The 17,594-nt window shown below is 42.3% G+C and overlaps 1 protein-coding gene across 3 annotated transcripts in view; it reads left to right on the top strand.

Annotated features, from left to right (window-relative positions):
* The window catches only part of NDUFV1 (NADH:ubiquinone oxidoreductase core subunit V1), a 47,028-nt gene that overhangs the window by 25,247 nt on the left and 4,187 nt on the right, over window positions 1-17,594 (top strand). For all 3 annotated transcript variants that reach the window (XM_085860180.1, XM_085860181.1, XM_085860182.1), the window contains 6 exons: window positions 2,137-2,307; window positions 2,408-2,591; window positions 4,148-4,337; window positions 11,451-11,663; window positions 14,470-14,636; window positions 14,818-14,899. In XM_085860180.1, the coding sequence (XP_085716306.1) occupies window positions 2,137-2,307; window positions 2,408-2,591; window positions 4,148-4,337; window positions 11,451-11,663; window positions 14,470-14,636; window positions 14,818-14,899 (1,007 nt within the window). The remainder of the gene's footprint in view (window positions 1-2,136; window positions 2,308-2,407; window positions 2,592-4,147; window positions 4,338-11,450; window positions 11,664-14,469; window positions 14,637-14,817; window positions 14,900-17,594) is intronic.

Genomic DNA, 17,594 nt, shown 5'->3' with positions numbered 1-17,594 from the left:
CAAACAATGACAACACCTAAACTTCACAACTCCCTAAATATCTGATGAACTATTTAAGCATAGGGAAGCTAAGTATTATATTTGTAAATTATCTTTCATTCATTTTATGCATGTTTTCCCTCTTCGATTTCATTGTACTTTGTTAAATATTGTTTATTATTATTTTATTGTGTTTTGTTTTGATTTAATAAACAGCTCAAACTAATAACTTTAGACTAGTTTATTGTTTGAAAATGAATGATAAACATGTATTTAACTTCACTTGTTTTCTGATAATTTCTTTATTTGATGTCAGCGAGCTTCAATCAGTCAACCAATCAAACAGTCTAAGTGTGAATACTGCGTCAGTCACAATCCCAATTTTGTTAAACTTCCACCTTACATTATCCGCCAATATTGTGTTATACCGTCAAGAAAAGCTCGCAAGTCTATGGAACATGCATGTACCTGCGGTACCAGTATTCAGTTGGCCAGTTCACAGCTGCTCATACTTGGCCTTCACTTCAGTGAATAAACGGAGATTTTCAGTGCAAATAACCACGAATAATAACTTGTACAAAAGCTGCTTTAAGCTTATAGGCTAATTACTTTATAAATTAAAAAGGCACAATGGGTGACTGTGTATTTTGGAGCCGCATCACTTGACAAAAGCTCAAAATGGACGAGGTGAAACACGTGTTTCGTGAAACAACAACAACGTCGCACTCGCGAGAGTGCAAGTATAGACCAATTATGATGGCCAGAAGCTTACCTCCCATGTCTTTGGACTTCTTCAAAAATCCAAAGTCAAACAGGGATTTTCGTTTCGATGCCATCGTTTCGGCACCGAAACTGCGAGGCCTACAAAGTTTATTTTCTTGAGGTCATTGCTGTATGGTATCAGGGTATTAGGCCAACAGTCTAAAACGAGGCTAAAGCAGAGAACTCTCCATTGCAGGAGGTGTGTTTTAGCTGCTTGTGTTATTTTTAGGTCAGTGTTGTGCTCGACCTGGCGAGAGTACTAACAGTAAAAGTAAGCCCGCTTTTATCGAAATACTAATGTGTTTTCGTCTCGGATTTCAAAACAGGGGGTGTAGAGATTTTGTGGTGACAAAAAAAAAAGATCGAAAAATCGGCGCTGAAGTAGGCGGCGACCTTTGACATTTTTTCTCTGAGTAGACGGCTGCGGGTCGCCGGTAACCGGCTTTTAAAGAAACCCCTGGTTCCCCTCCCCAATTATTGTTGTTAATAAATTTCCCTCTTGTTGAATGTACCAGCTCGTTCTTTGTCATTTCTGCCATTGGTTTGCCACGGTGCGTATTGGGGATTAGGAAGGCCGTTGCCGTAGTTGTACATTTGGACCGACGGGCCTCGGTAACCATCCGCTCGGGTTACGCATGGTTCGAGCATGGTAACGGCTCGTTCCGCTCGAGGCCTGCCGAGGGTATGAATTCCCCGGTAAGCTTTGCTGCATGGGTACTTAGGTATATTGAAGTTGGCAATTAACCCTACTCCACGTGGTCGAATTATTGGCGATTCATGGTCCTGTAAGGGACCCGTACCTTCAGACTTCAGACTTATCCGAGGGTCACGACCTAAATTCCGGTGTGTTCGGTGGAGCCGACTCTACTGCTCCCCCTAGCGGTCGTGCTCACCACCGAGACCCGGCACCACAACAATATATCCGTGTTTGTGTATGTGTGGATGTATATGTGTATATATGTAAGCATGTCTGCATGCATGTGCATGTATTGTTATGTCTGGCTTCCTTCTTGGGACTACCGTGCTGTAATTGGTTTTTATTTTGATTGCTATTAGAATGTGAGTTCGTACTCTTGGAACATCGTTAGAACAGCTGTGAAAGTGCACTCGCACATGCACGTGGCAAACCACTGTTGACCCTGAAATTATGGCTGTTTCAATTTACTCAGTTATTTAGCTTCAGCAAAGAGTGTACTCCACTCCAAATTCCACCTTTAATTCCATGTCAGGTTGGTGAGAAAATAGGTCATAAACTATAATGTGGTACACAATGAGATAACAATAGCTGGACACGTTTCTTTTTGAGTCATGGATTTCATGGCACTGCATGAATGGAGCCAGAGGTGCCACAGATTTGATGGTGCTAACATTAATTGCCTATATCTCATCGTGCAGGTTGAAAGGCGCTTTATCCAGGGGGGACTGGTACAAGACCAAAGAAATTCTCCTCAAGGGTCATGAATGGATTCTGCAGGAAGTGAAGTCTTCAGGCCTGCGTGGGCGTGGTGGTGCAGGTTTTCCAACTGGTATGAAATGGGGTTTCATGAACAAGCCACCCGATGGCAGGTGAGAGTAATGGCACGGGGGTAATCGCAGCATTGTATTACTCGCCTGAACCATCGTCCCTTGGTCTAAAACTCTCCACACCCTCATCTCTTCGGTTCAGGCCCAAGTACCTTGTGGTCAATGCTGATGAGGGTGAACCTGGAACATGCAAGGATCGTGAGATCATCCGCCATGACCCACACAAGCTGATAGAGGGTTGCCTGGTTGCTGGCAGATCTATGGGTGCTCGTTCAGCATACATCTATATCCGTGGCGAGTTCTACAATGAGGCTTGTAACCTGCAGGTATATTTCATAGGATTTCACAATGCCTGCATGGTACTATTTTTTCTCTTTTTTTTTTTTTAAACGTAACTCCAACCCAACGTTTACCAGTTGTGAATTGCATGATTATCGTTTTGTGCATTTGTTCCTCCATTGTGATGGCTCATACTTGCATCCAGTGCACATGGGTAATTTTCATTGGTTGAAAATGCTCCTCAAGTGTAGGCCTGAACAGAGAAAACCTCGAAGGTTGACATGCAGTGCTAAAGGAAGTTAACGATTTATTGGCATCTATGATTCTGTATAAAAATGCTTCTTCAACATTAAATGAAGCAGCTGCATTGTTAGTTTCACTTAGAAGGGAAGGCTGTTGTTATCGGGTGTGTGCGAGTCCACATGCAGAGCAACCTTTTTTTTTTTTTTAAAGACTTGTTCTCTGATCTCATCAATATTATACCCTGGTGACACTCTGCAGTTAAAATGTCTATTTTATTTTCTCACCCCCACAATGAAATTGCAACAAACTTAGCAAGTGAATAATGCACAGATTCAATGCAGCACTTCACCATCACCGACAGGTTGGTGGTCTCTGTCTTCTTCCACCTCCTTTCTGGTCTTGCGCCCTCTGCCCTCTCCGTGCTTTCTCCCCTCCTCCCAGGTATCTGAAGGATGCACGTAGTCCAGCGGGAACCCCCTCCTAGTGAAACTTTCAAACTCCAGGATCACTGCTCACCCCTTATTCGTTCCTTTCTTTTTTTTCCCCCAGCCTGTAGAACCAACTTCCGCACTGTCTTCAATCTCATTCTTCCCTCCAGGTCTTCAAGCCAGCTGTTCATCAGTCATCTCCAATCATCCCCCACCCAAAACCATGATCTTCTCTACCCCATCAACCTCCTCCCCCCCCCCCCCACTCCTGTTAACCCCTCAGTTATTTTGGGGTTTTTTGCTTCTCTATCCACCTCATCCATTCCCTGCATTTTCCTCTGCACCTCTTCCTTCCCCTCTTCCCTTGTTTGTCCGCTTCCATTTATTTTCTTCCACGGCCCTACTGTTGGCAATTCCCCGTTCTCTTTCTGCTGTTAATTTTGTTCTGTTGCATGCTCATCTGTTTTGTTTTCTAGCTCTTCCACGAGCCTTGACTCCATATACTAAAAAAAGGCTTTGTTTGTCAAAGTGCACATGTCAGACATGTGTTCAGACTGGAGGCACGCCGCAAAAACCGCTTGGGCGGTGCACTGCCTTAATTTGACCTTTTCTTTTTACTGTTCACGTGATTAACTCCTGCCATGTGAAGTTCTCCCCATTTGATCGCTTGTAGTTGTGGGTGGGGCATGTACACTCAAAAGCATGCACAGCAATATGTCTGATAGTCAGGGGTGATAATAAATGCAAACTCTCGTTTGCACCGTGCGCCATCTTTCAGAGTAAATGGTCCACGGACTCTATCTCTGGTTCTCTTGAGAATTGTTTCTCGGTAGACATCAGACTTATTTGGGTAACCTAAAAATTTCATTATTCACATCGGTAAAAAGCATGTTCATAATATGCAATCGTTCATTCCAAAATCATAACCCCAGGTGGCAATCAGAGAGGCATACGAGAAGGGCCTCATTGGTCAGAATTCATGTGGCTCTGGCTATGATTTTGATGTGTTCGTTCATCGAGGAGCTGGTGCCTACATCTGTGGAGAAGAAACCGCCCTGATCGAGTCCTTAGAAGGGAAGCAAGGAAAGCCACGACTCAAACCTCCGTTCCCTGCTGACGTGGGTATGGAAAAACACCTTCCTCATTTTTGCAGCTGCTCTTTTGCAACCACTTTCCCACCCCCCCCCCCCCCATTTCACTCATCTTCCTATTCCCAATATTTTTTTTTTCACCAACTCTCCTCTCCTGCCCATACGAGCACGGTTCCACCTTTTCTTTGTTTCTCAGCTTTTCCTCTCTCCATACATATTCCTTGTCCACTCGTCCCACAATGGTCCTTTTGTCTTGTCTATATGTCCAAACTTATGCTGTCTGGCCATTTATATGTTCTTAATTCCACCCCCCTGTATGCAAACTTGCTCTGCTCCATCGTTGTGTTAATGTGACCCCTCATTCGTTCAGCTTTTACATGAGACCCATTATCTGTTGAATAAATTGATGGATAATTTGTACAGCAAATGCAGATAACGACCACTTAAAACAAACTAGAGAGTCTATAGAACACCTTTTCCCGCACAGTATTGAGAAACGAGGACATGCACGGGGTCTTCAAGCAGCAAATTTAATTGGTCAAGATGACATAGTTTCAATAATATTTTGCCTAAATACAGTCAAACCTGCCTAAGTGACCACTTAAATTTCTCCTGCAGAGAAAACCTGTGCTAAATAACCTGTACAAAACAATCACCTGTATAACGCAACCAGTGGCCACCCAATTGCTTCCCTTCGTAACCTCAAATTTGTACACAACGGTCATTGATTTCATTAGCCTGGTGTTGGTTTAATGGTTAAGGTGGCTGGCTTAAGAACTTAGGGTCTTGTTTTCAAGCTCCTGGCTGCCAATGAAATAACACCAGGTAGGTTGAGTCAGCCTGTCATCCTTCAGGAGTTGGCAAGATGAGTACCAGCTAACTGGTAACAGGCACTGCATCAGCGGCACAGCCGTGCTTACAAAAATTGATGCAACCAAGCAGCCACGGGCTGCGTATGAAATGACAACAAATTGATTTCATTGTAAATCGGTCAATTCAGTCACTTTTCATGCATAAAACAGTTTTCACAAAAAACACCCCAACAGATCTCTGCGATCAATATCAGACTCGGTCATGTAATGGGTAGAGCATCCAATCTGCATCTGGATGGTCGGCGGTTCAAACCCCGACTGAGTAATGCCAAAGACTTTAAAAATGGTATGTGCTGCTCCCTTGCTTGATGTTCAGCATTTAAAAGGATAGAGCACAGACAAACAACGCTGGGAAGGCAATGGCAAACCACCCAGTATAACCAGTGGGCAAAGCAGCGCCATCATTTTGGCGTTGCTGGTACCCCGAGTATCTCGAGACGTGACGCCGCTTCCCCAAAACTCAGTGGCTGTGTATGTCTCATTTAATAGTCCTTTGTTGTATCCCGTCTATGTCCATGTGTGTAAGATGCGTGGGTGGCAGCTCCATTGTGAGCCGTAGATCATATTTAAATTTTTTTAAAAAAAATTGTGTTTTGCTGTACGGAACTTCCGAGTTCCATGTTTCAGTGCATTTGTGTTTTATCGTCAATTAATTCTGTACGATCACTTCTGTCATCTACTCTGATTTGGATTATGTTTTCAATATTCAAATTCGACTCGGTTTTCAGTGTGATGACAAACTCTGAAATTCATCCCCTGATTAACGCTGAACTATGGCTTCTTTTGTGAATCCCTGGAAGTTATCGCATAATCGGCTGTCGTTGGTGATCAAAATGGAGGTGATCAAGGTGCATGACCAGCAGAAGTTGAGCTGCAGAGTGATCACCGAGACGCTTAACATGCAAGGCCATCACTGTCGAAAGACGCAGATCCAAAACATAGTGAAGAGGAAGAGAGGCTGGATGGAAGAGTTTGAGGGCAATGTTCCTCTTCAACAGAAAAATAAAGATTCGGAAGACGGGAATCAAAGAGGTCAAGTGGTTTTAGAAGTGTTACGAGTGGTTTAAGAACTCAACTGTGAGAATGTTTCCTGTTTCTAGTCCTCTGCTTCAAGAGAGGCCTTTGAAATCACTAAACAGCTCAAGGTTCATGACTTCACGGGATCAAATGGATGTCTGGAAGCTTTTAGGAGGAGACATACCATCATCTTCGGAAAAATTAGTGGTGCGAGCAGTGGCGTTGACAGTGCTACAGTGGAGGAATGGAAAGTCAAGGTTCCCAAACTTTGTGCTGGTCACGATCTACAGGACATATACAGCATGGATGAGACTGGCCTTTTCTTTAAGGCATTGGTGGACTAGACACTCGACACTTGTCTCAACGGTTTTAAAGGTCGAAGAAGTCTAAAGGGTGTAATTTGGAGTCTGAAGGGTCGGAATTGTCTGAAGGGGTCTAAAGGGTCCCAAAATGTATAAAAACTGTCTAAAGGTCAAAGGGATCTATAAGGTATTGAAGGATCTAAGAGGTCAAAAGGGGTCTTGGGGGTCTTAAAGGGTATTTGGCGTCTAAATAGTGTTAAGGGTCTTAAATGGTATAAAGGGTCTTTGGGGTCTAAAGGTCAGACTTTGTGTCTAACGAGAAGTTGCTGAGAGAGACTCAGATGAGATTTGTTGCCTGTATAGTCCATAAGCGTCAACTGTGGGTGTATTGACATGTGGCTCATTTTCCTTACGCTAATCCTGCTCATTAGATTCTCTCAGAAAGGGAGCCTCCCTCGTGAGTGGAGGAGGCCAATAGGCCGACCACGTGCTTTGTGGTTGCAGGAGGTTGATCAGCATCTCAAGGAGATGGGGATGGCCAGACGGAGGCCCCTAGAGTACAGGCGGAAAGTGGACGCAGTGACTCGCTGCTCCGGCAAATGCTCCCATACCTGACCTGAGGGTGTTCGGGGTCTTGGGGTCTTCGGGTTATAAAGGGTTTTCATGGTTTTAAAGGTGCTTAAGGATCTAAAGGGTCTAATGTAATTCATACACATACTCGCGTTCTGTGCGGACAAACAGACAGACAGACAAACAATCAAATGGACCCAAATGCAATTCCCTCTCCTCTGGCGATGGTAGTAAAGGTCACCGAGGCAGGTTTGCTTACTTTGAACACTCGTGGACTTGTGTTTGAATATCTTCGCTGTATTGCAGAAAAAAATGGGTGCCAAGATGGCAGCTGCAAACCTGTACAGAAAGACCACCTGTCTATAAAGGCCACTTTTTCCATTTCCCTTGAGCGGTCTTTCTATACAGGTTTGACTCCGAAACGGAGGGATTTTGGAAGTGCCAAAAAGTCGATTTGTGTTCTCCAGTGCTCAAGTACATAATTCAATTGAAATAAAATAAGGTTTGTAAAGGTCCGATTAAAAAAAAAAATTTATTCCAGAAGTTTACCGCCGTTGATGCAGTATCTTTTACACCGCCTTATCCAACATGTTACATTCGTTATTCGTGCCTGTTGTTTGTGTCCTTCATGACGTCCTCAAAAACTGTAAGTTTCCTGTTTGGAATGATTTTCAGTTTTGTTTGACTACCAGACAGGCAGATGGAGTAAGACAATTATCTCACTCCTCTCTCTCTCTCTGCAAGGGTGATCAGGACTAATTTAAAGGCAAGGTACTGTTAAACTGCAGGTTCGTTTTCCAATTCATGTTAAAAATATATCATTCAATTGAAATTAAGTTGTTCCTCGAACATAAACTCGTGTTTGTAGACGCAGACAGACGGACAAAGTGAACCAATTGTTTAACCCTACTTTTCGCTTCGTACGCATGGGGTAACGATCCTAAAGTCGTATTGATTAACTTGAATCGTACATGTTTAGTCATCAATTCATCAATCGTTTTAAGATGACGTGTGCCATTTATTTGCCAAACAACATTTGCTTTGTTCAAAGTTTGTGAATGAACATCAAGAACAGTTTTGTGTTAAACCTTTAACTATTTCCTACAAACACTGCAGTGGATTATTTGTGTGTGACCTTTGTTATGGTAAAATGCTGCTTAACTTTCTAAACTTCCCCTCTTCCTGGATCCTTGCGTGTCCAAAATATACTTTTCTTCCTTGCATCGAATCCTGTCATTGTTGGAGAGTGCATGTTGGACCGAGATTTGACCCGATGTTTGAGATGGGGCTGGGGCTCTGCCCCTGCACATTAGGCAGGAATTTTTTTTAATTTGTTCAAGGGTGCCAGCAATAACCCACATCCGCTTTATGAAAACGTGTGTGTATGTATGTATGTGTGTGTATATATATATATATATATATATATATATATATATATATATATATATATATATATATATATATATATATATATATATATATATATATATATATATTGTTACGGATCTGGAAACCAAGTGCATTCAACATTCAGGTCCCAAAAGTTAGTTATGCCTGTAAGTACGTGTGAGACTGGTCCCTTCCTTTTGTCTGGTGGGAGAGTCGAATATGTGCGTTGTGATGTTTTTTTATCGTTAGGTTATTACATCTCACCACCTGCCCATCACGCTCCATCACCACCGTTGGCTGCTCGTACCTTGACTTTCCGAGAGGGGGCCTCGCGGTTCCAGTCCTCGGCTCCCACGAATGTGTAGTTCTTGTATGATGACTTTTTCAGCATTGACCCTGTCACTCTTCAAGAGCGAAGCCACGTGGAGGAGTGGCTGGGGTTTCCCGGCAGGGGCCAAGGCCCTGCCCTGGAAAGGTGGGCCGTAGGACCTGTCCAATCAGAGGTGAACAGCGAGGTGTGTTGACCAAGGCCCTCCCCACTGAGGAAGGTCCATAAATTCCCGAGCACTCTCTGAGGCGGCGTTGGTGGGTTGCGCTGGAGTTATTGTGTGGTGACGAGCAGCGGTTACAAGGAACCAGAGTTTTCACGGTGGTTGGGTCAGGCAGTTTTTGTTCACGGTGGCTGTGAGCAGTTTGGTTCGTTCTTCACGGTGGCTGTTACGGGGAGAGGAGTTCTGTGGATCCCGACTATTCGCCACGTGAGCTCTGCCACGAGCCACGAGTCCCACACGTACGACTGCGACCAAACCGACGACCTTTGGCAGGTGCCGCACTACAGAACACGCTTTCCCTCTGATGACCAGGTACCCACTGAACTCTGACCCCCAGCTTGTCTCTCTTCACAGCTGCGAGGGTCAAATAAAGACTCTGAGGTTTCTTTTCTTATTGTGTGTGTCTGCGTGTGTGCCCATCTTAAAGTAGAACCGTGTAAGTGCTTGAATCCTTGTAAATATTCCTTGCATATTCGCGTTAAGTCTTGCTTTGTGTCTTCATTTATTGTAAATATACATTTGTATAAATGTTCCCAGTCCGTTTCTGTCCCTTCTTTCATTGGTCCAGTATGGTCCGGGTCTGAGTATAAGCGGGGTTTTATTCCCGATAATCTGTTAATTGTAGCCGGCATGGCTTTGGCAGTTTCCGCTCGGTTGCACCCGAACCGGAGTTGGATGTCGGTAGTTTTAACTCTACCGCAGTCGGTAGAGTGACCCGGTTCGAGCAAGATGTGCCGAGGGCGTGGTTTCCCCGGTAATCGAAATCACGTAGTTAATTCAGTAAATTGGTTTTAGACAAATAGACCCTACGCTACGTAGTTGAGATATTGGCGTCCACGGTCGGTTCAGCGACCCGCCAGCTCACGGAATTATCCGGAGCGACTGCCTACAATTCCGGGGAGTCTGGTGGGAGACGGCATAAACTATCCCACCTCGTGGTCGTTCTCGCCACCGACCCCCGGCCCACAACATATATATATATATATATATATTTATTTATTTATATATATATATATATATATATATATATGCCTGGTGTTGGCGCAGTGGTTTGGGCAGCGGCTTAGGATCCAAAAGGTCCTGAGTTCAAGCCCCGTTGAGCCACTGAATTAATACACCAGGGGGTTGACTCAGCCTGTCATCCTTCCGAGGTCGGCGAAATGAGTACCAGTGTACTGGGCCGGTGTATACCCCGGTTAAAAATAGGTGTACCAGATCCCTGTGTCACAAGAGGCGACCAGGGTTGCGTCAGGAAGGGCATCCGGTGTAAAAAATGTGCCAAATCACTATGCGGATCATATGGATGATCCGCTGTGGCGACCCCGAATGGGAGCAGCCAAAAGAAGAAGAACATATATATATATATATATATATATATATATATATATATATATATATATATATATATATATATTTATATATATATATATTTATATATATATTTATATATATATATATTTATATATATATATATATTTATATATATATTTATATTTATATATATATATATATATATTTATATTTATATTTATATATATATATTTATATATATATATATATATATATATATATATATATATATATATATTCTTTCCAATGACAGCTCGGTGCATTGCTATGATAGTCTGTTGCGGTTTTGATTTGACGGTGAGTTGTTCCTCACGTGCACGGCACACTGGTGGAAAATTATTAACTAATTGCTGAATTGTTGTTTTTCGATTTAATCCATGATAATATAACAGGATAATAGAATTTATTTTGTCATATAATTCCAGTGAAAATGGTCATTTGTCCACCCTGAATGATCCCTCTAATCTGTCCATTTCCTTAACATGATATTCATGCTCATGTGTTTAAAGCTCTGAAAGACTTAAACCGACATTATTGACAACTTCTGTTTTTTTTGTGATGTGATGCTTCTTGTGAACATGTTAATGAGCACAGTTTGATTTGCTGCATGTAATAAAATGATGATTAGCGATTTCCAAGATGATTGCTTCAATAATCACCTCCATCTGATGCCTCTCCCTTCAAGTGGCAGACATAATAAAATATAAAAAGATTGGAACGAAAGTGGAACTGAAGGCGAAAAGAAACTGATAAGGAAAGGCCATTTGACACGTAATTCCACATATCCGGTATCTGTTCCACTACCTCTGCAAAAGATGGACCATGTGGGTGAGTAAAGGAAAGTCCAAGCTCAAGAAGAAGCTGCAAATAAACGCACCCAGTTAACCAAAATAACTCCTTTGTTTTACACGTTGCCGTCCCACTGACGTACCCACAATCGGGTGCATTGTCGATATCGTTGATCATTTCGGTGACTTGTCCCAAAAAAATGATGTCTAGCCTCCGTGCTTCTAATCTTATCATTTTTGTTCATTGAAAGGATAAATGAAATACACTTGTTCTGATCAAAATGGGTCGTTGTTGTCCCTCCCAGGCTTGTTCGGATGTCCCACGACAGTGGCCAATGTCGAGACCGTTGCAGTGGCTCCGACTATTTGTCGGCGAGGTGGAACTTGGTTCGCGAGCTTTGGTCGTGAGAGGAACTCTGGAACCAAGCTGTTCAACATTTCTGGTCACGTGAACAACCCATGCACGGTGGAGGAGGAGATGTCTATTTCCATGAGAGAGCTGATTGAGAGGCATGCTGGTACAGGGATATACATTACTCTTAAACCAAATATATGTTTTGTTTGTTTATAATTTTTTTGGGTTAAGGCTACTAATGCTCATGGAATAGCGAGTTACTTGCACACTTGCACGTGGACATATTAGACAACACCAGACACTACTAAAGACAAACCCAGCCAGCGACCTTGGGGAAGTGCCCTAACTTCCAGGTGTCATCTGAGTGCCTGCAACATGAACTTGACGTCACTTTTGTCCCCACAGTCCGTGGGATGATTAAGGAGAACCCTCACTCTCCCCCACCCCCATTGTCCCACCAGTTGTCAACTCACAGAGTTTGTCTGTGCTCTATCGATTTGTTTTTTAGTCCCCACCGGTTTCACAGGAGGGGACTATAGGTTTGGTCTCCGTATGTCCGTCCCACCTGTGGTTTCTCAAACTTTTTTTCCCATTCCCTTTAACATATTGACCTGAAACTTGGTGCGTGGCTTTATGATGATGAGTTACAGAACAAGTTCGAGTTTCGGGGCGTTTCATCAATTTTTCAGTTATACCCTTTTTGGACTTAGAAAACATCACATCAGTTTGAGATTCTTTCTAGTTTTTAGCTCGCCTGTTCGAAGAACAGAGAGCTATCGCGATACCCCCGGCGTGAGCGTCAGCGTGAAAATGTTAAATTTTTTGTATTACGGAAAAAACTCCTCGACGGATTTCGACGAAACTTGGTGGGGGGGGGTTAGGTATGGTCCAAGGATCATGCCATAAGATTTTGGAATTGGTCCCCCCCCCCAAAAAAAAAATTAAGAGAATTTTTTTTTTTGCATTTCTACATGTTTTAAGTGATTTCCAACCCCCCCAAAAAAGTCCCCCCCAAAAAGAAATTGTTAGAGAAAATTTTTTTTTTGCATTTTTACGTTTTAAGTGATTTCCAACCCCCCTCCCCCCCCCCGCCCCCCCAAAAATTGGTTGAGAAAAAAAAATTTTGCAACTTTTTTTTCAACAAAATTTCGATTTCTTTTTTTTCTACATGTTTTTTACTACATAAAACATTTCTACATGTTTTAAGCGATTTCCACCCCCCCCCCCAAAAAAAACAATGTTGGAGAAAAGAACTATAACTCTGTCAGCACTGTTGACATCATATTTAATGAATAAGATATAATGTTCACTTGAGTGACCCAGCAGTATTGGCGGCGGAGGTTTTGCACTCTTCCGAGTGTTCCCCCTCTAGTTTCCTTTCTAATGTTTTTATCGACCAAACTCTTTTTTATACGCCCGATATATATATATATATATGTATATATATATATGTATATATATATGTATATATATGTATGTATATATATATATATATATGTGTATATATATATATATATATATATATATATATATATATGTATGTATGTATGTATGTATGTATGTGTATATATATATATATATATATATATATATATATATATATATATATATATATGTATGTATATATATATATATCGGGGCGTATTATGTGATACCAGTCGTCCGTCCGTCTGTCTGTCTCTGTCTGTCTGTCTGTCCGTCCGTTCCTGTCCGCACTCTAACTCCCAAAGTTTTCAACTTTCACGTTTCATATTTGGTACATAGGTACAGACTGTGGAGACGGTGTGTCATGACATACGTTCGTCATCTAAAGTGGTTGCCATGGCAACCAGGATGCTGTTTTCCATGTAGTAGCACAATTCTGTATATACCTTCTTGTTAGGGCGTATATTGTGCTCACTTGCGCTCTTGTTACTGATTACAATATACAAATACATATATTGCTTTATAATTATACTTCACTGCAATGCTTTATAAAAAAATATTAATTATTAGACGAGTCTTTTAAAAACGATAAATGTATAAACAGGCGAGCATTGGGTGGCTTTGACACCAACTCTGGTTTAATTACTAGCATAACCCGCACTCTGCGCAACATGTTGGTGGGTGTGTTTGAGAAAGGAACTGATGCAGAGTATCAGTAGTAATTTTACTTTGATGCAGTAAGTGGAATACGATTTCACTGTTTCAGAACCATTTTATTTACTTTTTCTTGTACCATGCACCTCATATGGTCTTTGACATAATGTAAGCCGAATATCACGTTACTCGAGCGCAGAACAAAGTCGAAGATAGCGTGCCACGAAACCACAAACTCGGAAATAATATATAAGATTGTGTTGAATAACTTCTTCTCCTTCTCCTTCTCCTTCTCCTTCTCCTTCTCCTTCTCCTTCTCCTTCTCCTTCTCCTTCTCCTTCTCCTTCTCCTTCTCCTTCTCCTTCTCCTTCTCCTTCTCCTTCTCCTTCTCCTTCTCCTTCTCCTTCTCCTTCTCCTTCTCCTTCTCCTTCTCCTTCTCCTTCTCCTTCTCCTTCTCCTTCTCCTTCTCCTTCTTCTCCTCCCCCCTCCTCCCCTCCTCTCCTTCTCCTTCTCCTTCTCCTTCTCCTTCTCCTCCCCCCTCCTCCCCTCCTCCCCTCCTCCCCTCCTCCCCTCCTCCTCCTCCTCCCCTCCTCCCCTCCTCCCCTCCCCCCCTCCTCCCCTCCTCCCCTCCTCTTGTTCATTTTATCAGAAGTAGAAATGCTTTCTTTCTAGTTTTGAGTAAGTTATTTGCTCAGCCAATAGCAATGCTTTCAAGAAGCAAAGTGATTACCACCATGTTTATTTTAGACTCCTTAGTGATATGAGCCATTGTTTTATGGCAGGCTTACAAACACACTTGGGTGGCATGTAAGGTCCTGCAAGTGAAACGAAACAATCGGCTCGTATGTCTCAGACATGCTGCTCATAGGCCTTCACTGTTGTTCGTGCAGGAGGCGTTCGTGGGGGCTGGGATAACCTCCTCGCCATAATTCCAGGCGGCTCGTCGACACCTATTCTTCCCAAATCTGTTTGTGAGACTGTCATGATGGATTTTGATGCTCTGGTTGAGGTGAACTCTGCCCTCGGCACTGCGGCGCTCATCGTCATGGACAAGTCGGTGAGCTCGGTGCAGCACATTGCTCGTCGTCTCTTTACCACCGTTAATTATTCAGATTGATAACGGAATGCTTCGCAGTTTTCTGTTGCAGTTAATGAGCAGATTATGTTTTGGTTGCACAATCAAGGCTCTTGGACGATGGAGGATGACCGTAAGATTGATTTATTGACATTCACTGCAGACGGACGTTATCCGAGCAATTGCCCGTCTCATTGAGTTCTACAAGCACGAGAGTTGTGGGCAGTGCACGCCGTGCCGAGAAGGTAAATGTGTGCTGATGATGTGTGAACTACATTGATTCGTTAATGCTGTCACAGCTCCAATGTAAATCACAGCACTGGGAAAATGAATGAAAAGTTTATTTGTTTTTCGAAAGTGTTGAGGTGGTCTTGTGGCGACCGTACAAGCAATATGTTCATGAGACTTGGAATCAAGGTGTTAATAATTTATTTATGTTTTGCACCTGCCCTTATTCTTTCTCGTCTCATTCTCTCTTCTCATTCTTTGGCTCTTTTATCAAGCACATCAACACAGTACGATTTATTTTTAGCCTCGAGCTGGGTTTCAGCCCAGCTGGGTGCTTGTATTTTGGGACCTGTTTGACCGCCCATCTGTTCCTTCGTCTCTCCGTAGCCTCTACTCGAAAATGACTGGACGCATTTATTTCATATTTGGCAAATGTCTGCAATGATATCTGGGTATGAGGCACGTCAAATGATTTTGAGATTGGATCCATTTATATACACTTTACCATCAATGTGGCTGCTTCTGACATACCTCCTTGAAATATTTATTTATTTAATACACTTTACCATCACCACTACTGACATACCAACTTGAATCATTTATATTTGAATATACCTTTTAGCATTGTAGCCTGGTGTTGGCTTAGTGGTGAGGATGGCTGGCTTGGGATCCTAGGGACCTGAGTTTGAGCCCCGTTGGTCACTGAATTAACACCAGGGTGTTGACTAAGCCTGTCATCCTTCCGAGGTCGACGAAATGAGTACCAGTGTACTGGCCCCGGTGTATGCCCGGGCTGGAATAGGTCTACCATATCCCTGTATGTCGTAAGAGGCGACCAGGGTTGATGTCAGGAAGGGCATCCGGCCATAAAACATTGTCTCAAGAAGGGAACCATGTTTGCATGTGGCCCGCAAAAAGCTAACCCCTGCTCAGCAGGGAAAAATGGCTGTAAAAAGGGTGTTTTTTTATTTTTTACCTTTTACCATTGTAAACCTACATACCACATTGAATTATTTATTTGTATACACTTCACCATCACCGCTACCTACCTATGTATCACCTTGAATTTACTATCACCACACTTTCTGAAAATGAAAAAAGGGGGATATTGTTAATGACTCTGTATGTCTGTGTCTGTCTGTCTGTCACGGTATCTCCTCCTAAAGACCTAAACAGTTGGGTACAAATTCACCATACTTGGTAGTTACGATCACCACGTGGCACGAAGGTGTAAGAACAGTATAATTTTGACCTGCGATGGGGTCAAAAGGTCAAATACCAAAAAAATGCAATTACGGGCTCATTTTAAAACATTATTGAATGAAACTTTGTATATGTAATCAACATTGGGGGAAACATGGAACATGTAATGAGTTTTTAGATTTGATCCCTGATTCTTGCTTCAGGAGATGGAGACTTATGGTCAAAGGGGTCAAAACAGGAAAAAATTGTTTTAACTCAAAATTGGATATCGAGTCATTCCTGGTGAAACTTTACTTTATGTGGGAAGCGTGGGGATTTCCGATGGCTCGCCATCGACTTCGCTCTCCTCTTAATTTATTTTCGATCCATTTTGTCATCACTGCTACCTACATACGACTGACAAACCACCGAAAGTATTTATTTGCATACAATTTACCAACACTGCGATGAATTGTTTGTTTGTTTAATTTGTTATTTAAATGTAAAATTTACACGTCCCATTTTTTTTCGGTGTGTTTGGGGGCTTTGTCTTTGATGAGAACTTACTTTCTTATCAAGTTTTATTTTTTCATCGTGGTTGTAAAATGGTCTTTGCCTGCTTTTAGAAATCTGGTTACTCGGTCCCCCAAATCATCAGACGTGTTCCGCTTTGACTGCCCACATTGAAATGTTTTTTGTAAAGAAATGCTGCAAGGTCTTTCACTGCAGAGTGGGTCAAGCTTGGTCACGTCGGCTGCCTGTTTTTTTTTTTATGCCGCTACTTCCTTAAAGTGGAAACTGCTTCAATTGAGAAGTGCTTTCAGAGGGTGTCAGTATGACTAAGGCACTTTTTTCTTCTTCTTCATGTACTTATTCTACTTCTTTTACTTCTTCTTTATTATTTATTACCCCATGCGTGCAAAGCGAAAAGCATAATGAAGCAATTTGTTACTTGATCTGTCTGTCTGTTCTACTTCTTCTTCGTCTTCTTTATTATTAGTATTATTTATTACCCCGTGCATGCAAAGCAAAAGGCAGAACTAAAGAGCAGGTTGTTGGTCACCAAACATGTTCTGAAAATTTATCAATATGATTATATGTGCATGAAATAGTTTGATGCAAACTATTGTGGTTGCCTAACTATTGGGAAAATTAATGACATTTAACTCCGAAGTTGTTATTTCTCGAGGCTGTTGAAAAAAACAGCCGCGTGCCATTTATGGATGGTGACGTCACATTCTCCAAAACAAAGCGGATGCTTACTCGCTCATTGAAGAAGTGTCCAGTTCAGCGGGCCGTTCTTTCACTTTTTTTGAGCTTGCAACTATCTAGATTATCCTTTTTTATTTTGAATTATTGTAGAAAAAAGTTGTTTGGATATTTGTACATCATGCCTCGTACGTGTGTCGTCATGTTTTGCGAAAATGGCTGGAAAACGGGTAATCGCTTCCACCGATTCCCGAATGAATCAAACATTCGCCGGCAGTGGATAAGATTTGTACAAACAAAACGGGCAAATTTTCCCCCATA

The sequence above is a fragment of the Eptatretus burgeri genome, chromosome 16, assembly GCF_056783735.1.
Source record: "Eptatretus burgeri isolate ZD-2024b chromosome 16, Ebu_testis_v1, whole genome shotgun sequence".
In the NCBI taxonomy this organism is placed as follows: domain Eukaryota; kingdom Metazoa; phylum Chordata; class Myxini; order Myxiniformes; family Myxinidae; genus Eptatretus; species Eptatretus burgeri.
Note: the sequence above shows the minus strand (reverse complement) of the source record. Positions and strands in the feature narration are given on the sequence as shown.